This window comes from Oenanthe melanoleuca, chromosome 3 (genome assembly GCF_029582105.1).
Source record: "Oenanthe melanoleuca isolate GR-GAL-2019-014 chromosome 3, OMel1.0, whole genome shotgun sequence".
In the NCBI taxonomy this organism is placed as follows: Eukaryota; Metazoa; Chordata; class Aves; order Passeriformes; family Muscicapidae; genus Oenanthe; species Oenanthe melanoleuca.
The window spans coordinates 100,785,392-100,810,378 of record NC_079336.1 but is presented as its reverse complement, the minus strand read 5'-3'; the positions used below and the strand labels follow the sequence as shown (position 1 = coordinate 100,810,378).

The following is a 24,987-nucleotide window of genomic DNA, read 5'->3' as shown; positions in this document are numbered from 1 at the left end:
GATGCAGTGCAGTTGAATTGCTGTTTACATGGCTGTTAAGCAGGTGTGTCACTGTCAGAGGCGTAACAAATCTGTTTCTATTTGAAGCTGCAGCCTATCTCTTGGTGTCGCTTATTCCAAGCAATTCCTTCCGTCAGATGTTCCGCTCGACGCGCTCCCTGCACATCCCCACGCGGGACCTGCCCCTCAGCCCCGACACCACGGTGGTTCTGCACCAGGTCTACAACGTGCTGCTCGGCCTGCTCTCGCGGGCCAAGCTCTACGTGGACGCTGCCGTTCACGGCACCACCAAGCTGGTGCCCTACTTCAGCTTCATGACGTACTGTTTGATCTCCAAAACCGAGAAGCTCATGTTCTCCACCTACTTCATGGACCTGTGGAACCTCTTCCAGCCGAAGCTCTCGGAGCCGGCCATCGCCACCAACCACAACAAGCAGGCCCTGCTGTCCTTCTGGTACAACGTGTGCGTGGACTGTCCCGAGAACGTGCGCCTTATCGTGCAGAACCCCGTGGTGACCAAGAACATTGCCTTCAATTACATCCTGGCCGACCACGACGACCAGGACGTGGTGCTCTTCAACCGCGGCATGCTGCCCGCCTACTACGGCATCCTGCGCCTCTGCTGCGAGCAGTCCCCCGCCTTCACCAGGCAGCTGGCTTCTCACCAGAACATCCAGTGGGCCTTCAAGAACCTCACCCCTCACGCCAGTCAGTACCCAGGAGTAAGTGACACACCGTGGAATTAACGTGCCCAGGGTGAAAGTGTTAAGTGTGGGAGTCATTTGTGTCTTTGGATCCGTTTGTTAGACTTCAGGGGGGATTGGTTTGGGTTTTCCTTGCTGCGTGGCAGCTGGAGAGCAGTTGTTGTTTTCTGGGTGTTTCCACTGTTCAGTTTTCCAGCCTAGTGGAAAGAAATAAGGAATAAGCTTTGATGGTGGTCTCTAAAAAGGAGGTTGCATTATAACAAAGGTGGAGGATTTCCCAGTTTCTTCTTGGCTTGCAGTCTCTGGAAAAGGGCCAAGGTTTAGCCTTTTGGCATTCCAGGGGAGGACAGCCTGGTGTTCCCTTTGAGAACACTCATGTACCTTTGGCAGACCTGGGAGTTGTGCTGTCAGTACAACACAGTGACACCTGCAGCACAGAGCAGGTTAAAGTAGGCCATGTGTGATGCTCAAACAACAAACAGGCTTACAGAGGCTGGAAGAGACCTGGGTTTGAATGATCACACAGTGAATATTGCTTTGGGATCCTTTGGGGTGTGCAGGGACACAAATACAAAGCTTCCCATCACTGTGGAGAGGAGGAGGATGCAAGGCATCTTCCTTGTTGAACTTCTGCCTAGATCAGCTCACTGAGAAATTTTACACTGACAGTCCCGTTGCTCTCCTCAGAAGTCTCAGTTTGTCTTGCAAGGGACCTGAATTACTCCACTGTGTTTGGTGTTTGCCAGGCATATGGGACTGCAGCAGGTTTTGGCACAAGCAGCTTTCTGAATGTTTGGTCCCAGGGATGAGGATTTCAGATTGCTTTGTACATATATAGATGAACACATAAATGTGACAGTGAGCTGTGCTCTTAGCAAGCATCAAAACACCTGATTGTATAACTTTGAAATAAAGTGTGAACCATACCACAGTGAGAGAGCTGACTCTAACCAAGTCTTCCTGTGTGTTTTAGGCAGTAGAAGAGCTGTTCAACCTCATGCAGCTGTTTGTAGCTCAGAGGCCAGACATGAGAGAGGAAGAGATAGAGGACATAAAGCAATTTAAGAAAACCACCATAAGCTGTTACCTGCGCTGCTTGGACGGACGCTCTTGTTGGACGACTCTCATAAGGTACAGCCCTGAGCTCATCCAGCAGCTCAGCTGGAATTCCATCCTCAGCCTCCCCCCACAAGCAGAGCTGTAGTTGCAGCTGCCCTTGTTGGTAGTTGTTTCTTTGGAGCAGAAATGTGATGTAGAAATAGTGCCTGTGGGACGGTTTTATTGTATCGTGTCTTCAAAGGGTGTTTCATTTCTGGGCTTAGGAAGTACAGCTGAAAGTGCTGCTTGGGCATTCTCAGCAGAGCTATAAATTGCTTGTGCATGTAGGTCAGGGCTGGGCTTTAAACAGAGCTCTTGGTGCACTGAAACCCTTGTGGAAGGGACAGACTGTGTAACCTGGAGGGGCTACATGCACTCACCTGTCACAGAGCACAGCCGCATTATCCAAAATAATCTTTATGTGGAAAGAAACCATTCATTAGCATAATCCTTTTCTTTCTGTTCTGCTGTAAGCATAAAATATTCTGATAAAAATGTTTTCAGACATTTAAAAGGCCAAACATATGCTTGACTGAATTTATTTAAATGTACCATTTAAGAAGCATAAACTTCTGTCTTTCAAAGTACATCACCTACCACATTTTTGCAGTGGTTTTATGGGAAATATTTCTGTAAAGATTATCTATAAATTACTTACCATAACATAAAGGAGGTCGACAGCAGAGGCATTTTTAAATTAAAAAATGAGAGAGGGTAATGATGAGAAGAATTATGTTCTTTTGGGGATTCTTTGTTCTTTTGTGATTGTTTTCCAAAATAACAACATGAGTATAACAATTTTAAGCTTGGGATGTGATTTTCAGTGTTCTCAATGTTTGGGTTTTTTTCCTAGTGCCTTCAGAATATTATTAGAATCTGATGAAGACAGACTTCTCGTTGTTTTCAATAGAGGATTGATTCTGATGACTGAGGTAATTACTTTGTTATTTAATTATAGCAAACATCTCTCCCTGGTACTTCTCCTGTCAGCTTTAACAGGATTTCTTTTTAGTACTAAAAAGATCAGGAAATTGTTTTTTTCCTTCTCAGGACAGAGGGAATGCCACCAACAGATCATGCTGAGAGAAATAAATTTATGCTTTTTTGGTGTCATTCCTTTTATTACAGGTACTTGGGATTGAATGGCTAAGTGCATTCACACAGTTGTTAGTTGTTAAAAAGTGTTAAGGCAACAGGTTAAAAGCCAGAAATAACTTTAAGAGTACTCAGCTGCAGTTGTGGTTAATATTTCTGACCCTCCTTTCAAGCCCTCCTGAGGCAGTTCTCCTTTTCTTTCCTACCTGTTCTGCCTTTGTTTGCAAGGAGTGGTCTGAAACACATAAACTGTATTTCCTTCTGATGGAGCTAAACCTAAAATGCATTTCTGGAGCACATCTAATTGTAAATTTGGGGATTTGGTCCATGAGACCAGAATTAGTTCAAAATTGAATGGAAAAAAATGAAATCATGTACCTCTGAAATGGATACAGTTGGAATGTCAAGCCCCTGCTCCCAGCAGTTTAACTCTACAGGTTCACATGTCCTGAAATATCCTGGATTCCATTCAGCACTTCCATTATTGAGGTGATGGGTGAGAACCTGTGTTTATTAAAAACATTGGCAGTGCTCTGTGGGGCAGGATCCCTTTGAGAACAAAAATAAAAATCTGGATGTGTTGGAGAAAGCAGAAAACCAAGATTCAGTTCATTCTTGGCACCTGTAGAACTGTGTATCCAGGAGAGATATTAAACTGGGAAAATCCATGGTGCAAGACAAGTGGCTCAGAGGTAATTGTGGCTGTGCAGAAAATGGGATTTTGGAATAGCTTGCTGCAGGAGGGGGCAGCCAGCACAACTGCAAGGCGTCAGAAGGACTTGGAGCAAACAATCTGTCAAGGATATTTGGTTTGCATTTAGGCACATGGCTGGACTGGATGATGATTTCAGGTTGATTCCAGTCCCACTTTTATATGGTTTGTATAAAAAATTCTTCTAACTCTTCTTATGGCACTGGTTTGCATTTTCTGGGAAAAAAAGTGTGGAAGAAGGAGCTGGAATTACAGAAACAATAAAGTTCTATTTGAAATTGAGTTTTCAGGGGCTTCTTATAAATATAAGCCTATAGGTTGATTAATTGTAGTTAATTACTCCAGAATATCTGTTCCTTTTTGTTATGAAAATGCCTCCATCCAGTAAACTGGGTGTAAAAAGTCAGGAACTGGGCTATAAGGTTATCCATACATGAAATGTAAGGAGATTAAGGTACAAACATAGAGATGTATAAAAAGAATTTAGTTTAGCTTAGTTAGCCCTCATCCATAATAACAATGGATAATTAAGTTTATGAAGAGTGTGTAATATAAAATTAATTTATCCTGTGTAAAACATGGCTAGAAATTAGATTAAATTGATAGTACTTTACAGCTGGAGGTTATCTGCCTTATATTGTCAGTTGTTGGCTGGAAGTGTTTTGCCTGGTGACAAAAAGCTGCATTAAGGAGTTGTCACATCCAGGGAAGTTTTCCACTTGGGGATGGCCATGTGTCTTTTGTCTTCACTGTAGTATAAAAAGGGTCTGGCAAGGGTTTGCGTTCCAGGGACTAAGGCTACTGGAGTTTTATATTTCAAATACCCCTGCAGATTAAATATCTTCTCTTACATCCTGTGCTAGAATTTTTGCAGTTCGGAAATGAGTTGCTTTTCCTTCCCAGTATTTCTATAAATCACAGATGCCCAGAAGGTATAAAAGGAGAAGTAATTCATCTGATGTAGAACCATATATCCTTCAGCAGCATTTTGAAAAATGACTGGCATTCATCTTAATCCTACCTTTTTCTCCCCAAATTCATATATCTGTCTGTCTTTGTGCACCTCTTGTATCACTTTGTCTGCTGGCAAAGAAAGTTTGGGATTACAGGGATATAAAAATACTGTGTCTCAAATGAGACTTTGTTCATTGGGTTGTAAACAAAGCTGTGAAAACTTGGTAATTACTTTGAGCTGGTAACACAAAGCTTTTACCTTGGAAATAAATGAAGAACATTGTGATTATATCCAATACCTTGTATTTTTTGAGGATAAAATATCTTGTTTGAGCATAAAATAAGTGTAAATATATCTGCATGATAAAAAGAGGAATACTAACAAGTACCTTAGTTTGGCAACATAAAATTTTGACCTTTTTTCTTTTTCCCAGTCCTTTAACACGTTGCACATGATGTACCACGAGGCCACAGCTTGCCATGTGACTGGAGACCTGGTAGAGCTTCTGTCCATTTTCCTTTCGGTTCTGAAATCCACACGTCCATATCTGCAAAGAAAAGGTTTGATTTTAACTCTTGAAAGGATTATGCTACTTGTCTCTAAAGTAATTTTCCTCACCCAAACCCTAGTGGGTGGGGTTTTTTTGCTTATTAGTTGTTTTAAAAAACTTGCTGTACAATCGAATATGTGGCTGCAATGGATATTAAATTGTTATTTATTAAATTACTTAATGGCTTAATACAGAACTAAATTTCATTAATTTAATAGCAGTAGACCAATGAGATTTAACAGATTCCTAGATGGATTAAGACCATAGTAGAGGAAAAAGAGATTCTTCAGCAGTAAAATTCTGTGCTGTATTTAACAAGCTTCTGAGCCATGAGCTAAGCAGCCTCCTGGGATGTTTGCATTTGCAGATGTGAAGCAAGCTCTCATTCAGTGGCAGGAGCGGATTGAATTTGCCCATAAGCTCTTAACTCTGCTCAATTCCTACAGTCCTCCCGAGCTTAGAAACGCCTGCATTGGTAAGTCCTGGCCAGGCAGGACCTGTCCTGCACAGGCACCTGCTGTGAGGTGGAAGTGCCACTTCACAAGTGCACGTGCTCTGCTGGAAACTCTGGAGGTTGGGGTTGTTGGTGTGATACTGGCAGTGCATCAGTAGTGGTGTTGTTACTCCAGAGAGTTCTGGGTTTGTCTGCTTGCATTGAATATACCTGTGTTCAGCTCAGGCATGCAGACTGGGGGCACAAGAAGTCACAGGTCACTTTGTGAGACCAATTTGCCACCTAAGGAGTAGCTCCTCAGCTCAGGTGTCACTGAGTTTCGAATCAAATCCCAAATCTGACATTACAATTCAAACGTGAACTGAAGCTTCCCTTAGAAGGGAGCATGGAGGCCAAGTTACACTGAGAAACAGCTTTTCCTGGTCATTTTTGTGATTCAGCACTGTGAAGTGTAATAGTGGAACTAAAGCTTAAGTAGCTTGTAGAAAGGAATGGGTTTTAAAGTGTAGACACAGATATATCCAAATGCCTCTCTTGCATTAGCAAAGCTATTTCAGAAAGGTCCAGGTTTTTTCTAGTTTAGGCTTTTTTAATATTATTTAATATATTGCTGATAAAGGCCTAACACTATGTCCAAAATACCTTTTTTTGTGTGTGATTTGTATGCATTTCCCCCTCTTTTGAGTATTTTCTCCTTGTCCTCCTGACTGCTGCCGGTTGCCATTTTCCAGGCATCAGAGCTGCTCTGTTAAAGAAGAAGCAAAGAGGGTAATTTTACTGAGGTTCTCATTGTCCAAGCTGGCCCCTCCCTGGTGGCTGCTGCAGCACTGAGCAGGGTCTGTCCCAGGGGCAGAGGTGAAGGGAATGGGGACGGAGGCAGGGGTGTCACTCAGGTGCTGCTCACGGCGGAGCTGCGGCAAAAGGGATGCGAGAGAGAGTTTGCAAATGCATGAGCCTTACATTGAACTGTTTGCTGTTAAGAAATAACAATTTGTAATAGCAACAACAACTTTTTGTTTGTAGATGTCCTCAAGGAGCTTGTACTTTTAAGTCCTCATGATTTCCTACATACTCTGGTTCCATTTCTACAGCACAATCATTGTACATACCACCACAGTAATATCCCAAGTAGGTATTTCAGTGATTGTATTTTGAAGTTCTCTTACACTATTATTACTCTATCGTGTTCCTTGCTGATGTCAAATATTGACCTTTTTAATATATCCCTATTTTATCCGAACTTACACTACAGTGTCTCTTGGACCTTATTTTCCATGTCGTGAAAATTTGAAATTAATAGGGGGGAAAAGCAATATTCGTCCTCCGCGTCCCGAACTCAACATGTGCCTCTTGCCCACCATGGTGGAAGCCAGCAAGGTATGTAAACAAGTGGTCCTGTAAAGAATTATTTCTCTGTTGTTTTCCCATTTTTATAAAAGTATTGGAAGAATCCAGTAGCTCAATGCATTTACCTTTTCTTTGTAAACAAAGCATAATTCTTCTTCAAGATGTGTTGTCCTCATATACTCCATTCTAGATGTGCACTTCAGAAGCACCATTTCCCTGCCCTTGGGGATACACAGCTTCATATTGCAGACACCATAAGGGTTTGGGCATTGTGGTAGGAAGAAAACCCTATAACTCACATTTTGGTAATTTCCCAGTCTGTCTGTGGCATTTATAAAAGAAATTGAGGCACCACCCAGGGATTGTCCAGATGGGTTTCACACTATCTTAAGATTTATTGGCAGACAGCCAAGGAGGCCCCGCAGGTTCCGGTAGAGTCCATTCACCTGGGACTGAGGCTTAATCTCCTACTTTGTTTGGGTAAAATCCAGTTCCTGAATTGTCATAAAGGGCTTTAAGTCTTTTCACTTGCCATTTTCCCTTCTGTGGGCTTCCTGATGGGATGCCAGCTTTGGTGGGGCTCCTCCCTAGTGACTTGCCACGTCCCGTTGTTACAGCTGCAGCAACGGTGGGATTCAGCTCACGTCACTTTGCCTATCTAAAAGGTCAGCATCCAGCTCTTCCTGGGGCTCCTGGCCACAAAGAGTTACCCTGGGAAGGAGAGAAAGAGCTCCCCTCCTTCCTGTCCCAGGAGTGCAGGGAACACCAGTGACTAGATTTTAGATAGCTAAAGTCAGGTCAGGTGAATCCCACCCAAAAAGGAATATGTATGGACAATCATTTGAAGCAGGAGAACTGGTTACTTGCTGTCCGGTAACTGTGGTTCTTCAAGATGCTTTGTCCACACAGATTCTGTGCTCCTCCTGCTGTGCTAATTCCGAGTCCTGTCCTAGGGGATTCTTACGGGTGAAGGAATTGAGTGGTGGTTGAAGCCGCCATACCCCTTGTGCCCTCAGGTACAGTGGTCGCAAGGACACACTGGGTGCAGGCACAGCCCCAGTGGACACAGCTATTCAGAAAGAATCCAATCTCCTGCACATGGGGCCTATGTGCACGTAGATGGGAATCTGTGTGGGCAACACATTTCGAAGAAGCACGGTTACTGTAGGGTAAGTAACCCTTCTTTTTTAAAGCTTTCAGAATGATGCTGTGTCTATTTGTGCACCATCAAATTGACTGTGTAGTCCAAGCGTTTGAAAAGATGTTAGAGAGCCAGAAACTGTCTCTGGTGGGTTTCCCCATCGTGCATCCAGAAGTGACACTGCAGAATGTAAATACCTGGATTTTAAAAGTTGTCATATTACATGACACAGTATTTCACCCTTTATATCAAATTCCTACTACATTAGGAAGGAGAATATTTTTAAACCTCTAGAACCACATCCACAGTCACGTTGCCCTGTGGTTTTGCATGCTTGTTTCTCATTCAGTTGCTTTGTATAAGGTTGCATTTTCTGCTTGAGTTTTAGAGGGCTCTCTGATGCTATTTTAAGCTTATATACATCCAAAATACTAAAATAGCGACTTATGTCTATGATTGGGTTTGAGACATTTCTGAAAATTCTGCTCTGAAGCTCAGTCTCGAGAAAATTCTGATTTCTACAGATCACAACTGACAAGTTATGATTTAAAAAGCAGTAGTGTGTATATATTTATATTTAGGTGTCTGTATGTGCTACAGTCACTGCATTTTCTTGTCCTCTTCAAGCCATGGTATTTGCACAGCTTTGCACCCTCTGGGTGTTGGCTCAGAACCCTCCAATCAGAGATTTTCCTGGCAGGGAATTGCATTTGCCATCCTTCCTCCTATCACACCCTGGTGCTTGCCAAGGGCTGGCTGAGGAGGCACTTGGAGATTCCCACTGTTTTCCTGTAGTCCAGGATGAAATACTGCAGGGCAGGTGACAGGCAGGGAGATGCTCAGGGGAATCTGGGAGCTGTCCTGTGGCTTTGAAGGTTAAATGAGACTCTCTTAAATCTTCAGGGCAAAGATGATGTTTACGACCGGATGCTGCTGGACTATTTCTTCTCCTACCACCAGTTCATCCACCTCCTGTGTCGAGTTGCAATCAACTGTGAAAAGTTTACTGAAACTCTAGTTAAAATGAGTAAGTATCAAGGTGAAGCAGACAAAGCTTTTTTTTTTTTTTGTGTGTGTGATAGCTCCAGAGCCTGTGAAACTTGCTGTGTTTGGATATTATTTTTATCCACCAAACTGTTAACTGTGTATAAGAGAGTTGAGCCTTACCCATGTGACTGAAATGTTTTGGGCCTGTCCAGAAAAGAGCTGAGGTAACCACTGAGAATTCAGTCTTACTGTACATGTAGAGTTTAATACAGGACTCACTCAGGCTCTTTCTGGGTGGTTGGCAGCTTAAATTGCTTTGGATCAGATCCTGAATCCTCAGCATCTCAGCAATGGCAATTAATTGACAATATTTCAATTTTTGTGTTCCCACACAACCCCAAGGCGAGTTCCTCAGTGTGCACAGACCTCAGTGTCACACCAATAATCTCATCCAAAGAGCAATGAGAGAATGTCCTTTTATCCCCTAAATCACCCATCTGCTTGTTGGTTGTCACACTTTTCCAATGTATTTATTAAATAGGCTTTAAAAACCTCATGGACACTACAGCTTCCTGATCATACAAAATGCTTGGAATGGGATCCTGTAAAATGACACAGCACCTTGGCACTGCTTTACTGAGGAATTTGCAAAGTTCTCCCACACTGACTTCTTTCCTCATGCATTGCAGGTGTTCTGGTTGCTTATGAAGGTTTGCCACTTCACCTCGCCCTCTTCCCCAAACTCTGGACTGAGCTTTGCCAGACTCAGGTAAGAGTAAGAACCAACAGAAGGGAAACACAGGCAAAACACACTGAATGTGGAACAAAGAACCCACAGTTGTAACTGGTGGGTGGTGTTTATAAAATACTCTGCCTGTGTTCAAATCTGCTAAATCAAATCTGGTAAATTGTAGTTACTCCCTGTACATGTGCATTCCCTGTACATGTTAAACAAAAGTTTAACACAGCAACTCCTCCCACTAATGGTGGTGGGTGTGCAGAAAGCACCTCATCATGCCTGTGAAATTGTGAAATTGCAGCTTTTTATGTAGCACAAACACTGGGATGATGAAGGAAAAATGTATCAAAGTCTGGATATGATGGGAGAGGACCCTTTGGTTGGCTCACAGATCAGGAGGCTCTCCCTTCCCACACACACTGGTGGGGATAAACTGGCCTTCCTGGGGAAGGAGCTTCATCACAGGAAAAGGGAAATAAGAATTGTCAGTAATCTGTAAAAGTTACTGGCATCTGATAGACCTGAACTGTTTCTCAGTGGGCCTGGCCTGCAGTTCTGGTGCTGACTCTGCCATCTTCTGTTTCCTTGCCAGTCTGCAATGTCCAAGAACTGTGTGAAGCTCCTCTGTGAAGATCCAGTTTTTGCAGAATATATCAAATGTATTCTGATGGATGAAAGGACCTTTCTTAACAACAACATTGTCTACACCTTTCTGACTCATTTTCTTCTCAAGGTATGTGGTCTTTTAGCAATAATTATTACTCCAAGGAATGCAGGCACAGATGCTGCTTCATTTTGAGATGCTGTTTTCCCAGTTCCAATTTTTTTATGGTTTTTAAAAAAATATTTTTGTTTCCACAGGTGCAAGGGCAGGTATTTTCTGAAGCAAACTGTGCCAACTTAATCAACACTCTAATTACAAATCTAATAAATCAGTATCAAAGCCTAGAATCTGACTTCAGCAACCAGAGAGTTGAAATTTCCAAAGCAAGCTCTACATTAAATGGGGTGAGTCTTTTCTAGCTCATGTCCTACAGGAACTCCTCAGTGCCCTGTGCCAGGTGTGAGGCACTCCCTGCCTCAGCTGAGCTCCTGGGGGGCCATGGGCAGGTGGGAATATTGACCTGACTGTGGGGAGTAAAGTATTAACAACTGCAGGAGCATTCATGGTGGGAGTGCTGTAACCCAGCAAGGTTTTGTGTCTCAGTGCAGCATTGTCACCTGCAGGACAGATCTTGTTAAGGTCAGCAGAAAGTGAGTGGGGAATTTCAGTGGTGTTAGCAACTCTAGAATGAGATTTTGGGCTGCTCAGAACAGGAACAGCATCTCCTTATTGCACAGTCTGTGTGTGCAAGATTCACAGTTTGCAGTAAGCCTTAAATTTGTTTCTGTTGTTCCCAGGACCTCCGAGCACTTGCCTTGCTGCTTTCGGTGCACACTCCCAAACAGCTCAACTCAGCCCTGATTCCAACTTTACAAGAGCTTTTAAACAAATGTAGAGCTTGTCAACAACAGAGGAACTCATTACAAGAGCAAGAAGCCAAAGAAAGAAAAACTAAAGGTTTGGTGTCGCTTTTATCATATTGATGTAATACGTTATTTTATCCCTGCGGGGTGGGCTGTTTCTTGGCCCACAAAAACACCGTTTTCTGATGGTGTTGAAAGCTGCAATGCAGGAATTGTCTGTGAGGGAGCGAGTGTTTATTGCTGGAAGGGGCTGTGAGCAGTGCTGTCCCTGTCCCCGCAGATGACGAAGGAGCCACGCCGGTGAAGCGGCGGCGGGTGAGCAGCGACGAGGAGCACGCCGTGGACGTGGGCGACATGAAGGCGGAGCCGCGCGAGGCGCTGACCCCCAGCAGCACCTCGGACAACGAGACCAGGGACTCGTCCATCATCGACCCGGGCACGGAGCAGGAGCCGCCCTCGCCCGAGAGCGGCGCCGGCAGGGAGTACAGGATGGAGGCGCCCTCCTCCTTCCCCGAGGAGGCGGCGCAGGAGGAGCAGCCGGGCGGCGGCAAGTTCGAGGAGTGCAAGGAGCTCCAAGAGCTGCAGGCTGCCAAGGACGCCGTGGGGGCCGAGGAGGACGCGGAGTTCCCCTCCACGTCCATCTCGGCCGTTTTATCCGACCTCGCAGACTTGCGCAGCTGCGACGGCCAAGCCTTACCATCCCAGGACCCCGAAACTCATTTATCAATCAGCTGTGGCCATTCCAGAGGACTTTTTAGTCACATGCAGCAGCATGACATTTTAGACATCCTGTGCAGGACCATTGAGTCTACGATTCACGTGGTCACACGGATATCTGGGAAAGGAAACCAAGCTGCTTCTTGACATTAGATGGAGCATGTCTGCTTTTAAGTCTTTTTTTTTTTTTTTTTTTTTTTTTTTTTAAATCCTTCTTCCCCTCCCTCAAAAATGCTGTTTGTATAAGTTTTGCTTATTTCTGTTTCGTGCTTCAGTTTGTCCAGTGCTCTCTGCTTGAATGGCAAGATAGATTTATATGCTTAATTCTTGGTCAGGCAGAACTCAAGATTATTTTTTTTAAATTTTATTTTATTTTGCATCTACCGTACACTTTCTTAAAGGGCAATCAGATAATGGCTATGTTTTATGTAATTAAGAGTTCACTGTAGTGGCTTTCATTTAATATGGCTGTCTGGGAGACAGGGCCTCCTGGCCCTGTATGATGTAATTTAAACTTATGGCATTTTTACTGTGTATAATATGGTGTCCTCTGTGCCAGTTTTGTACCTTATAATCGAGGCAGATTGCCTCAGATCGCTGTGGTTCTTATTATCAAAATTAAGTTTACTTGTATACTAAACAACCACAAGAAATTTGATTCTGTAAAGAATCCTCTTTAGCTGTGGCCTGGCAGTATATATATGGTGCTTTATTTAACAGAATACCTGTGGAGGAAATAAAGCACACTTGATGTAAAATTAATTGTTTTATTTTTATTGACATGATCAATTGCTATTCTGTGCACTTCATTAAACTGATTGTGATGACTTTTCATTTGTTTATAATATGTTGCTTCAGTCTTTGGATTTCTCAGCAAAGAACTTCGTAAGTGAAACAGCAGCAGAGAGAGAAATGATGGTCAGAGGTTCAGATTTGATGTGAATTTTGGTGCTTGTTTGTTGTGCACAAGTGTTCAGCCACACAGTGGTGAAGTGTCAAAAGCCAGTGGAACTTGGCATCTCATTTCCCTTATTTTAATATCTCTTAAATAATTTTTCTCCTGCACTATTGACAGACTTCCTTTCTTTTTTTCCCTCTGCTCTATCTGTGCTCCTTCACTTTTTATAGCTTCTGCACCCCTGGAATGACTTTATCATCTCTCCCATTATACTTCCCCGTTATTTCTGAGTAATGCCAGTTTCCTATGTGACCTTTTGGACTGTCAGTGCTACTGGTTTTAATATCTGATTAAACTCCATTTTCAGCTTCATTTTCCAGTTGCTCAGCTCATTTATTTTTATATTGTCTTCATCTACCTTGATCTTTTTTCTTCAAAATTCTTCCATTTCATCTACCCTCCACTGCAATTCTGCATCACTTGCTTCTCCTTGAGTCTGTGATGCTCTTGCTCCCTTTGAATTTACATTGGTTTTAACTTTCTGTAATTAATTTGTCTTTAAAGTTTACAAATTTCTATTCCCATTTATTTAGCACTTTTATCCTGCATTTACAGACACTGGTAAGTGCTTAAGTTGGCATCCTCATTATTCAGACATAATAATTACGGTTTTGTTCTTTTTAGGAATTTTATTATCTTTTCTGATTAGCTTTCCCCAGATTGTAACTCCAGAGACATCAACAGCTTCTACTCAAAACTACAATCAGAATTTGTCTGTCAAGGAAAACATTGTCCTGTGGATCAAAACCTGACCTGCAGCAGCTGCTGGAACCCTTTGGGTGAGTGGCTTTCTGAATGAACCTTAATCAACTTTTTTATTAACACTGCAGGTGATGGTTGGGATGTTGTCTGAGCTGGTGCCCCTTGCTGGCTTTAGCAGCTCCTGCAGGATGGGAAAACACCAGAGTTGTGGCATTCTGGCCTTTGGGGTGTTTTCTTAGCTCATTTTCAAGCAGACCAACTATAAACAATACTTGACAGTGATTTCATAAAGGATACACAAATACTGCACCACTAATCATGTCAGGATTACCAAAAATATGATTAATCTTCTGTTCTTCCCTTACCTCATTTCCCCCTTGAGTATTCCTGCAATTTTTACAAAGAATTTTTTTACAGTTGAGTTTTTTGAACAGAAGTAAGCAATACCTGCACACATGTGTCTTGCTTTTCCACAGCCTGTTTCCAGGTGTTTGTTTGTTCTCTGTCTCACTCACTTTCCATTCTCTGAAAATTATTCCTTCTATTCTATTCCTCTTCTCTCACTTTAAATCAGTTTTCTGGTTTGTATTTTTTCCTCCTTTAAAACTGTTTCCCTTATCCTGCCTTTGAAAACCCTTTAACCCTAAATCCTTTAATCTTCCACTGGCTTCCTCAGTCACTTAAAGCTTTGATTTTCTTCCAGGTTTTATCCCACTTCCCATTTATTTCCTCCTGGAATTTCTACCTCCCCTTTAACCCGTTCAAAATGAAGCTTTTAAATAACTTCTCCATGTATAGCCAGCCTCTCCTCTGGCACTTTAAGTGCTGAGATTTGTAAAGAATTTTGGCCATAATCTTAAAAATCATGTCCTTCCCATTGTATTATTTTTCTCTTTGCCTTTCTCAGCTGATTATCATCTAACATTTTTTACTTTTAATTGGGAAGTCTAGGAGAAATTTTAGCACCAATTTTAGAGGAGTATGGAGCTGCTCCTCGTTTTCCAGGGGTTTTGGCAGCCCAACACCTGGAGCAGGGACTGCAAGGCTGGAAGCACAAGTAAGTCCTGTCTTTTTTTTAACACCAGTAATTGGCAAATGCTCCATTCCAGTGAGGGCAGGGAGACAGGAAAACCAGGGGATTTCAGTCATGAGGGAAAATGGGTGAGGCACAATTCCCAGAGAGTACTGGGCTGCAGTTTCACTGTTTGGAGAAACTTGGAATTGCACTGAACCACCTACTCTCAAGGATTAAATTGTTGCAAAATCTCTTCAACCATCTACCCACAAACCTGCTGAAGCCTGAAGTGTCTTAAACCTTAATTTCCCTCTGTCAACTACTACCCTAAGTAATTTTTATATTCAAAACATCAGGCTTTTCTTCCTTGAATACTGGGGGGGGGGGGGAAGGTAAATAAATGTTGAGCTTTCAGAAATAGATGCTAAAATACAACACTACTCAAGAGGTTGTTCCCCATCTAGCACCTGGAATCTTAAAGCAGCAACACCCAGGATCTTCTCTGTGGCTCTCCTGTCACTGTGGGGAGACCTCACCTCAGTTCAGAGGGGTTGTTAATAACTGACTGACTGCAAACTTTGCAGGAGAACCTGGCCTGAAGAAAGGAGCAGCACCTCTGTGTCCTCAGGATGATGGAAGCTTTTTGGGTGGTAAGGTTGGCATTCTGTAAAAATAAAACATATAGGACTTCTAAGAAACTTATTTAGTGTGGCAGTATCAGTTTATGGAGAAAATCAGCTTGATGTAAAGTCATATTTTTATTGAGCCAAGCACGTTTTCCAAAGGCAGCCTGCCCTATTGTGGTCAATTTGTTTCAGATTGCATATTTCATTTGTACACTTTATTTATAAAGCATTTGAGAACTAAGTTATCCTTGCTCACCTGGATGGTTTAATTAAAAATTACAATTTGTTCCTGTCAAAATTCTCTTAACAGTTGTTCACTTTGAGGTACAGCATTGCAGAGGGCTGTAAATCATTTCAGTGGAAGGTTTTACAGAACTGCAGAAAGCAAGCACTGCTACTGTTTGTATCTTCTTAAATAAATGTCACACTGAGGTCAAGTAAGGGAGTATAGTGCATGCAGACCTAATAATTACATGACATTATTAATTATCTTTCCTAAAACTGCAGCTGCAAACAGTCTGCAGATAAAAGCATCTAGCAAGTATTCAAAGAGGCTGTATAAATGAAACCCCCCCATTTCCTGAAATGGATCAGCAGTTTTGTAATCCCTTTCAGCTCACCTCTGCTGGGAACTCTGTCTCCTACCAGGATTCAATTCTGCCACTTGATACACTGAATATTAAGGAACTGGAAATGCTTCCTATTGATGGTGGGGCTCACCTACCTCTGAGGGCAGGACTCACTGCAGCTGAATCATTACCACTCTCTGGAGGTGCAGGCAAGCAGAACAGAGATCACTGTCCCCGAGTAAAGCTGTTGATATACAGAGTCTGACTTGCCTCTCATTCCCTAAAAACCCATAAATAGTGCTTAAACTATGTACAGTCTCATAGAAGTGGGTCTTTATTCTTCCCACAAATAAATTATATTTTTTTTTTTTTAGAAAACCAAATGTTAACAAAGTATAAAAAGTAATGCCCTAACAAAACTACAGTGCTGTTATCATTCCATGCTGTCTTTTGATTGCTGCAGTAAAATATGTATTTCTTCAAAATATTGCTTCTTCCAACATTGTCTTGTACTCTCTTCGTGGGAGACAGGAACCCCTTTGCATTCCAGCTCCAGTTCTGACTGCGCCGCCAGGTCCTGGAAGTTCAAGGCCACTGTTGCATAATGTTCTGGGGGAAGAAAACAGGACCCTTGAGTGAAGTGCTTGTTAAAGAAGGACTTTTGTTGGTGCTGATTCCCTCTCTGCTCTGCCTGTCTGAGCACAGCCTCTTTTCACAGCTTGACCAAGGCCAGGGCTGGTCCCAGCCAGGATTGGTCCTTCTCCCTGCAAAGAGCCCTCCAGTATCAGAGATCCTTGGAAAAACTCACCATCAGGCCAGCTCCTACACCGCCACTTCAGCACAAGTCTTTGGCTTGGGACCTGTGGAAGATAATGAAGGTTCTCCTTGTTAGCACCTGAGAGAATTCCCTTTGCAGTTCTCCCTGAAATACAGGGAGAGGAGCAGTATCTTACGGAATATTGGACACATGCATGTGAACAAGAGCAAAATTGGGGTGTGATTTTTGAAATAAACTGTTTTCATGGAGCTTTCAGCATGCTGCATTCCACTGTTGTGTTTTTGCTGTGGGGAAAGACCAGGACTCATTGGTTACTGCACATCAAGCACTGATTTTCTTGCAGACTTTGAAACAAGGACAAGCCCAGTTTTCCCCACTGAAATTTTGAAGTGTGACTGAATGATTTGTTACACAACCCAGCCTGGCCCAATACACAAGTCGGGCACTCCTGCAAATGAAAATGGTTTTTAGGACATTTCAAAAATGCAGCTGAGCTCTAATTATCAAGTTTTTCCCTTCTATTTGCACCAGCATTCAGAGTTGGGGCAGGGTAACACTTGTCCTGAATAGAACAGAGATCATCTCCCCAGTCAAAAAGGGACAGGATTTGGGAGATAAACCTTAAACCTGCTTTCTCCCTCCTCTCAGTTACAAAGGATTGTGCTGAGTTTTCTGCTCCCTGTGCAGGTCCTTAGGTGTGGTCAGTCTCTGTTCTTTTGATTGGACAGAAAACCAGCCAACAAAAGACCAACTGTTTGCTTTGAAACAGAGGAACTGATATTCACAAATTTATGAATTTCCGCTGCTTTCCAGCTCAGGGAAGGAGCCACCACCCTCCACCCCCTTTGTTAAAGTGGAGTAGGAGCTTTTTACCAGTTCTGTGTATTCACCGCTGACAAAGCCCTCAAACATCTGAAGTTTGCCTCCTTTCTCTGCTTCAATCACAGCTGGGCACTTGGAGAACTTCTGTACCAGCTAACAGAAAAACACAAAATGCACCATGTTGGGAGACAAGGGAGGGGTGCTGCAGGAATTAACTGAACTGATACACCTGGAAGTCTTTCAACACTGATCAGGCTTTTGACTTTATACAGCATTGCTGGGGTGGTGGTAGGGGCCAGTGAGAATATTAATGCTGAGGAGTTTGCACTGGTAAATAGAGCAGCACAGGCTCTGCCCTCAGCACATCCACAACTGGAGACACAACTGGCTGTTCTCAGACTGGGAAATGAGGGAAACAGAGCAGCAGCTTCAGGAAGGTGCAGAAGAGCTGCTAAGAGCCATTTCTCTTTCCCAGAGGTAGCCCTGGGATTGTAATTTAAAGTTCTCCAGTACCAGCCCAGACTCATTTGAAGGACACAAACCCAAAATTATGTGATTCATCCCCTACAAGCAACAGTATCATCACCTCCAGTAATTAATCTAATTAAGCTGTGGGCAACAGCAGTGCCATTACTGAGCCCTTCAGGCTCCTCAACACCACCTACAGCAAAGAGCAAAGCTTTTGTTAAGGACAGCACAAGGAAGCTGCACCCAAACCACATAACAGTGCAGCCTCACTTTGTTAAGGGAACAACTGGCAAAAAAAGGTGTAAGGCAGCCTAATAAACTCTTCAAATGGAATTTGTACTTGACACTGTGATGTGTTTAGTGCTTACACAGCTCTTCAGCACCATCAACATCTACATTCAGTTAAAATGCCTCCTGAAAGTATCACTTACTTCCTTCTTTGTGAAGATGCTGTAAAGTTCATCAGCTGGAGAGTTGAAGACTTCCCTCATATGTATCCTCACTGTTGGAATTTTTACTCCAACCATATCCAGAGACTGTGGTGTAACAGAGTCCTGCAAAGCAAAAAAATATTCACAGGAATTAATGCAAGATCTCAACCCTTAAAAAGTGCTGGCAGGGCAGGAGTGTTGTCACCTGCACATTTTTAAACAGTGTGTGAACACATGGCAATTACACACTGTATTTCTGGATTTACTCAGCAGTATATTATTCATCAGGAGTCCCTAAATTCAGTGGAAAGATCTGAAGCCAACAAACCTGCACGGTGCTCCCACTTGGTTTTCGCTCCATGGCCAGTTCCTGACCAGCAGGAGCTTTTGTTGGCAGGATCATTCCCAAGGTGAACTCTGCAATGAAGAAAAGCACTTTTCAGTGTGAAATTGAGCTGTTCAACCCCCCTGACATCCAGATGCTCAGTGAGGATCACCAAAACCTGGAGAATGGGAAAAACTCTGCAGGACATGAAACTCAATCCAGTTTCCCCAGTTTACCTTCATGCTTCTCATCAGGAAAGGACCTAACAGCAATTTCCCTTGGAAAGGCTTTTCCAAGTCACCTGACCCCAAATCAGGAACACCTGCATGGACTTCTGGCAGCACAGCAGATGTTCAGATCAAAGAGAAATAAAACCCAAAGAAATTCTTCTAAGTTTGGCAGAAGACTGGAGTGAAACTCAGTACAGACTGGGAGCCACCCCTGTCAGAGGCTGCTGCCCTTTGAGTTTCCAGTGTTAAAGTTTTTGGATGCTCTAAAAATCATACACAGTAATCCCTCAAGCCAAAAATTGCAGGATCCAACTTGGGAAAATTACACAGCACTTGACAAAAAAAAAAAAAAAAAAAAAAAAAAAAGGTAATAATTTAACAAAGTAGTTCACAATCAGAGATGCACCTGGTAACAATTTGACTACAAGCTGTAAATACATGAATTTTTGGAGCATGCTTTCCTGGTTCTTGGTAACAGCTGTAATTCACAAAAATACCACAGTTCAAAAAACAGAAAGGAGAATTTAAATTTGGTTCACCTTTGGTTTAGAAAAATAAGTGAAAATTTATAAATTCAGTAAGTTTCGGATAATAAAAACCTCAGAATCTCAAACAATAATGGCAGTCTTTAAGATGTATTTGTAAAGAACAGAAATAAAGACAGCATTTCAGAAATTCTATAAAATATCTAATTTAATTAATAACTAAAACAAAGGGACACAAAAATAAAGCAAGGAAGACAGTTTTTTAAAATTAGGCAACAAAAAGAAATGCTGATTTTGGCCAGTCCTAGCAGGGCCAAGCTGAGCCCAGCACAGCCTCAGAACGTTTTGAACACGGCCACTTTTGAAAGCAAGAAACATCCTGAGTGTCAGGAATAACTGAATTCATCTCAGCTGGTGACAATTAAAAATAAAACCAGTATAGACAGTATTTGTCAATATCTGACCAAGCTGTTCAGAAGAGGCACCTGCAGAGGAACACTCCCAAGGTGCTGATTAATTCACCTGCTTTAATTTTAATTTACCTGTTTTAAGTGCTTTCAGGTAGTCCCTCAGGGCCTCTCTGACTTTGGTGGTTCCTTCAGTTCTCATCAGGTCCTTCAGAACATCACCTTCCCCTTTCTTCTTGCTAACATTTATCTAGAAACAGAAAAATGACTGTATCTGAAGGAGCCTTTTGGGTTCTGGCAACAAAGGAAAGCATTTGGGCTTTGTTTACTATGCTCAGAGGACAGCTGCAATTTCAAATTCATGATCTTGGGGTAGCCAACCTTTGCTAAAAGTAAGTCCTCTTAAGAAATAAATAAATGTAGTATCTCCACTGAGTCTAGTTCATCAAGTTCAGCAGAGGCTGAAGGATCTGTGGAAGCCCAGTACCAAACATTATTCAACCAACAGGGAGATTCCCTAAGGTCTTAAGTCTAGGAGTGGTTTGCTGTGTTGGTTTGGGGCTTTTTTTTTTTAAACTACAAACAGAGTTCTTCTCAAATTTGTAGTTAAAATATCATGAGTCAATAATTAGTAAAGCAAACTGCACATTCCTCGTTGGTAAATTGGAGAACAGAATAAGACATTATTCCAAGTATAATAAACAAAAGCATGAAATAAACTATCCACGTGCAATTACCCCACTTAACAACAGGAAAAATAAAAATATGATGCCTCGATGTTGATTAACTTTATTTAAGAATTGTGGACCTATACAATCATACCAGTGTTGCACACCTACCTCTGTATCATCTACCTCATTTTCTTCTGACAGGTTAGGAATTTCAACAGATCCCTTATGTTTCTCACCAGACTCTTTCACTGTACCTGTATTAACATAACGAATTCTTAAATGCATCATTAAAAACTATTTCCCCCACAGCAAGAGTTTGCCACCTGGAACTCAGTTGTACAAAAGTGTTACCTGAATGCTGATTTAAAGGAACTGAACAGCAGGAGGATTTAGAGGAACACTGAACTGAGCCTCTCCTGGGAGCTGTGTTCCCTATCCAGGTGCCCCCAGGGATGGACAGGGACCACTGCTCCCTGCACTGCCCTGACACCCTTTACAGCCTGTCCCCAGCACTGCACGTGCATCTAGGGGTGGGCAGGGAAAAATCATCTCCTTCTCCTCTGAATGTGATTCAGAAGCTCCCTGGAATGCCAACCACGGCCTCTTTAATTGTGTGAAAGCTCCCAACATGCAGGGATGTCACCAGGAAACAGACGTGTACAACGGAGAAGTATACAATTGACATGATTTAAAATATGAAATTCACACGCACATTTAGAGCACTTGATATTACTTTTAACCACTTCACACTGCAGAAAGGGTCAGCAAGGACAGGAATTATGCTCCACTTCTGGCCCAGGCCCACCCCACTGAGCTGCCTCCCCCATGCTGGCCTGCCTCAAATCTACAGGAAGAGAGTGAATTTAAGGTATGAGGCTTTTTTCATTCCACTGAAGACTCTTCCCCTTTGCCTTGCAGAAGTGTTTTGTTATTTAAATTAACTCACTGATTAGATCAGATAAAAGCCCTTCAGGAAGCAACAACAGAAACAGGCAGGTCTGTCAGTTCAGTGTCAGAACATAAAAAATCCAACAAGGTGCTTCATCAGCAAAACTCAAATTCCAACAGCCCAGGGCTGAGCACGACTGCAGAAGGGGAATTATCAGGAAGGCAGATGCAGAATTTCTGGGGATTCTTTCTTCCAGGAGCCACCTGGATTCCACTGTCCCTGAACATCACTCTCATTATTTTAATTACTTCCCTGAGCCCCCACATGATCACAGGGCACCAAAAGAACTCAACTGGTCGAGATCCCAGTGAATACTCCAGTAAATACCCAGGTGTTTCCTGGCATGGAGAAGCTGAAGGGCTGTTGGTAACACAAAGTGCAAAGATCCCTCCCCACTCGGGGCTGAGGCAGTGAGGGATTGCTCAACATGCAAAGTCTGTTAATCCACAACTACACAACCACATCCACTCAGGGACAGCAGAGCCAGACCTGGGAGCCTCCCAGGAGAAGCTGTCACTCCATAAAGCCCTGGGAACTGGTTCATGCCATCCTTGAAACACTCCTGGGCCCACACAGCCACCTCAGTCCTCCCTGCTCCCTTCCACAACCAGGCTCAGTGCAGGAAAACCACACAACGTGGTCTTTGCAGACAATAAAACCAATCTTATTTCTGGCTGCTCTCCCCAGAAAGGAAGTACAGGCATGCAGGAAGGAGTTTTTTGGGAGCAAAACACAAACCTGACTTCATTCAGCTAATCCTATTAGCAATTTTCACAACTCTTAAAATGAAGTTTCACAGTCAGAGTGTCTGTGCTGGGCAGCAAAGTCCAGCCAGTGGACAAATAGAGCTGGTGGATCAACAACACAGGCAGAAGGTTGATGCAGCTCTGTGTTTTCACTCCCACTGTAATGTAAACAAAGCTTTACTACCTTTCTACCAATAAAAATCAAATTATGTGTTGGAATGGCATTGGAATTCAATACCAGACCTGAGAATAAATTATTTTTTGGTTTCTTGCCAGTGCACTGTGAAGTACACATCTCAGAAAGACCCAGCTCTAACACCCTGTTGAAATACCTGCTTTAAAAGGACAAACGTTTTCACAAAGCTTCCACCACAATGTGGAATGATCCATTAAAATCCTCATTGCACCCTCTAAAAAATGACAGAGCAGCCATTTTGCTCAATTTTAGTATGCTCAGTTCCTCACTTTCTTGTTTCTCTCTTATCTAAATTGCTACCAACAACGTTTTTGCTATGCTGGACTTTCCAAACTGGCTGCAAGTCTCAGGATTTTTATCATTATCCTTACATACCCATATTTTAATCATACCTTGAAGTCCTAGTTATCCTTGAAGACTTGCAGAACTAATTACAGTTTTTTAGTTCAATCTGAACTCTCACTTCTAATTTAGAGCTCTCAAAACACACATGTTGGCTATCACAAAAAAAATCAGCCTCTGGGGTTCTTTTTTTAGAATTTCCTGTGTAGTAGCCAGCTCATTTAAAATTAAGCTCTCAAAGCCATGATTCACTCAGCACAGCAAAGCAGCCAGCCTAAGTCAGAGCTGTCTCTAAACACTGACCAGCATAAACATCTCATAGAGACAGAGTTTACACAGAAATACAAGCAAAATACTGCCTGCTTCTAACTTCATACTCTGAAATAAACCACACAAAGCCAAACTAACCTCTGTTTAAAGCTTAAGGTGATTTAGCTGAACTTTAAAAAGTCAAAAAGCTGATCACAATTATTTTATCTACACAGATTTAAACTGCACAAGAGTGTAGTATTTGCCTTGTTCTCTGTTAACATTTACACCACAACTCTTAAGTATGGTCTTAGTTTATAACACACTTGGAACATATAAAACTATCTAAAATAAACAACACTACTCAGTTTAAAGTCCCCTCTTATTGTGGGTGCAGACTTCAATTCCAGATCTGTTCTGGTCTCAGCAATATTCCAGTCAGGCAAACCTGCACATCCCAGGGCTGAGGAATAAGGACAGTATTTGGGGAAGCACAGCCTGTCACTTGGCACTACAATATCCAGGGACAATTTCCTGTGCAGGCTCATTCCATCAGCTGCTCCTGCTTCTCCCTCCAGTGCAAGACAATTTGCTGTCAAGTTTCAGGCATTTAATAAATGGCAAGAATTCCTTGGTATCACCAAAAGCCGAACTGCAAACAAAGAGCTTCTCATGGGACAAGCACAGTGAGGACAACTCCAAGAGCTGGGATATAGCACAACAAACAATGCACGGAGCCCCACGTATCCCAAATAATCAAGAATCATTTCCATTTCCCACTAAAGAGTTTTATCCCCATGTAATTCGCAATCCTTAAACTACAGTTAGTTTTTGGAAGCAGCTGTAACGTGACATCTCCTAGGTTTTCCTGCTCTCCGCAGGCACGGAGGAGCACACAGCTGTAATTTGGACAGAGTGGAACTAAAGCAGCCCCGGCACTGCTGTCAGTGCCACCACAATGCAGGATTCCCTCCCAGCAAAGCCGAGCGAGTAGCGCCGTGCTGATACCCCGGGAACGCAGCGCTGAGGAATACGCGGCGGAACAAGCCTGGGAGCAGGGGAAGGAGCCAAGCTCGGGTTTCAAGGTTATTTAAGAATACGCATTTATCCAGTCCGGGCCCACGTGGCTCCCGCAATGTCCCCACGACTCCGAGTCACTGCAGCTCCCGAGCCATTCCCGTTCTCCCAGCGCCGAGGGGACAGGCTCCCGATGGCAGCAGGGACCAGCAGAGAGCCCGTGGCAGTGGCACCTTCCCGGGGCACGCCGGATCCCTGCCGAGCCCCTGCATCCCCCTTCCCCCCGTACCTTTCCAGCTGAGGCGCAGGTTCCACTCGTAGAAGAAGATGAGCTTCCCTTTGCGGCTGTTGCAGGACGCTTCGCCCTCCACGTGTTTGAGGTCGCCGATCTCGCAGCGCCCGGCCTCGCCCTCCACCACCAGCCCCTCCAGCACCTCCTTCAGCTTCCTCTTGGACCAGCTGGTGGCGTCCCGCTCCGTCCTGCCCCGGGAGCGGCGGGGTCAGCGCCGGCCGCCCATTCCCCGCAGCCCTTCCCCGCTCCCGCTCCCGGCGCTCACCAGTGCCAGTTGTTCACGTTGGTGCCGTCCGCCCGCTCCTCCACGATCCAGCGCGGGTCCCCCTGGCCCCACTTGGCCATGGCGCTGCCCCGGCCCCGGGCTCCCCCCGCTCCTTCCGCCGCTTCCGCCGGCACCGCCAGAAGGTGCCAGAAACTTCCCCGCCCCGCCGGAGGAGGAGGAGGAGGAGGAGGAAGGCGAGGCCCGGCCCTGCCCTGCCCTTCCTCCCGGCGCGGGGGGCGGAGGGAGCGGCGGGAGCGGGCTCGGCAGCGCCGGCGGCTCCGCGCTGTGCCGGGGCTGTGCGGCCGCCGCTCCTCGGGGCTGCTCCCGGCTCGGGGAGGCACCGCCTGGGGCTGCAAAACACAAGGAAAAAAAAACAAAAAAAAACCCCGAAAACAGGAGAATTAGAAAACAGACTCTCGTTTTCAAAGACTCTGCGCAAAACAACAGAATAATTGATGTTCCCAAAATTACTCCGTCT

General features: G+C 43.7%; 2 protein-coding genes across 11 annotated transcripts in view; one reads left to right on the top strand and one right to left on the bottom strand.

The window, feature by feature from the left end:
- Nucleotides 1-12,800, top strand: part of USP34 (ubiquitin specific peptidase 34) — a 110,296-nt gene extending 97,496 nt beyond the window's left edge. For 4 of the 10 annotated variants that reach the window (XM_056488181.1, XM_056488174.1, XM_056488175.1 and 1 more), the window contains exons 68-81: nt 88-722; nt 1,678-1,835; nt 2,656-2,734; nt 4,998-5,124; nt 5,482-5,589; nt 6,592-6,696; nt 6,821-6,945; nt 7,932-8,084; nt 8,960-9,083; nt 9,733-9,812; nt 10,375-10,515; nt 10,644-10,790; nt 11,184-11,343; nt 11,530-12,800. In XM_056488181.1, the coding sequence (XP_056344156.1) occupies nt 88-722; nt 1,678-1,835; nt 2,656-2,734; nt 4,998-5,124; nt 5,482-5,589; nt 6,592-6,696; nt 6,821-6,945; nt 7,932-8,084; nt 8,960-9,083; nt 9,733-9,812; nt 10,375-10,515; nt 10,644-10,790; nt 11,184-11,343; nt 11,530-12,113 (2,726 nt within the window). In that variant the 3' untranslated portion in view covers nt 12,114-12,800. Of the gene's footprint in view, nt 1-87; nt 723-1,677; nt 1,836-2,655; nt 2,735-4,997; nt 5,125-5,481; nt 5,590-6,591; nt 6,697-6,820; nt 6,946-7,931; nt 8,085-8,959; nt 9,084-9,732; nt 9,813-10,374; nt 10,516-10,643; nt 10,791-11,183; nt 11,344-11,529 lie in introns of those variants that run through there. The other 6 variants (XM_056488179.1, XM_056488178.1, XM_056488177.1 and 3 more) reach the window with 4 other exon arrangements.
- LOC130251505 (activator of 90 kDa heat shock protein ATPase homolog 2-like) lies at nt 12,720-24,672 on the bottom strand. The gene is made up of 9 exons (XM_056488183.1): nt 24,510-24,672; nt 24,242-24,432; nt 20,622-20,707; nt 19,918-20,032; nt 18,664-18,752; nt 18,336-18,458; nt 17,488-17,589; nt 16,645-16,696; nt 12,720-16,445 (listed from the first exon to the last, which is right to left on the bottom strand). The coding sequence occupies exons 1-9, from the start codon at nt 24,587-24,589 to the stop codon at nt 16,270-16,272; spliced, it is 1,014 nt and encodes a 337-aa protein (XP_056344158.1). The 5' UTR covers nt 24,590-24,672; the 3' UTR covers nt 12,720-16,269.
- Between the last annotated feature and the right edge of the window lie 315 nt (nt 24,673-24,987).

What these genes read in the sequence shown, in the direction of transcription:
- LOC130251505 (XM_056488183.1), bottom strand. Translation starts at nt 24,589, where the DNA reads ATGGCCAAGTGGGGCCAGGGGGACCCGCGCTGGATCGTGGAGGAGCGG. An exon ending in CAAGTGGGAGCACCGTGCAG is followed by an intron (nt 18,459 to 18,663) that starts GTTTGTTGGCTT and finishes TTTGCTTTGCAG; the next exon opens with GACTCTGTTACACCACAGTC. An exon ending in GTGTAGGAGCTGGCCTGATG is followed by an intron (nt 16,446 to 16,644) that starts GTGAGTTTTTCC and finishes TTCTTCCCCCAG; the next exon opens with AACATTATGCAACAGTGGCC.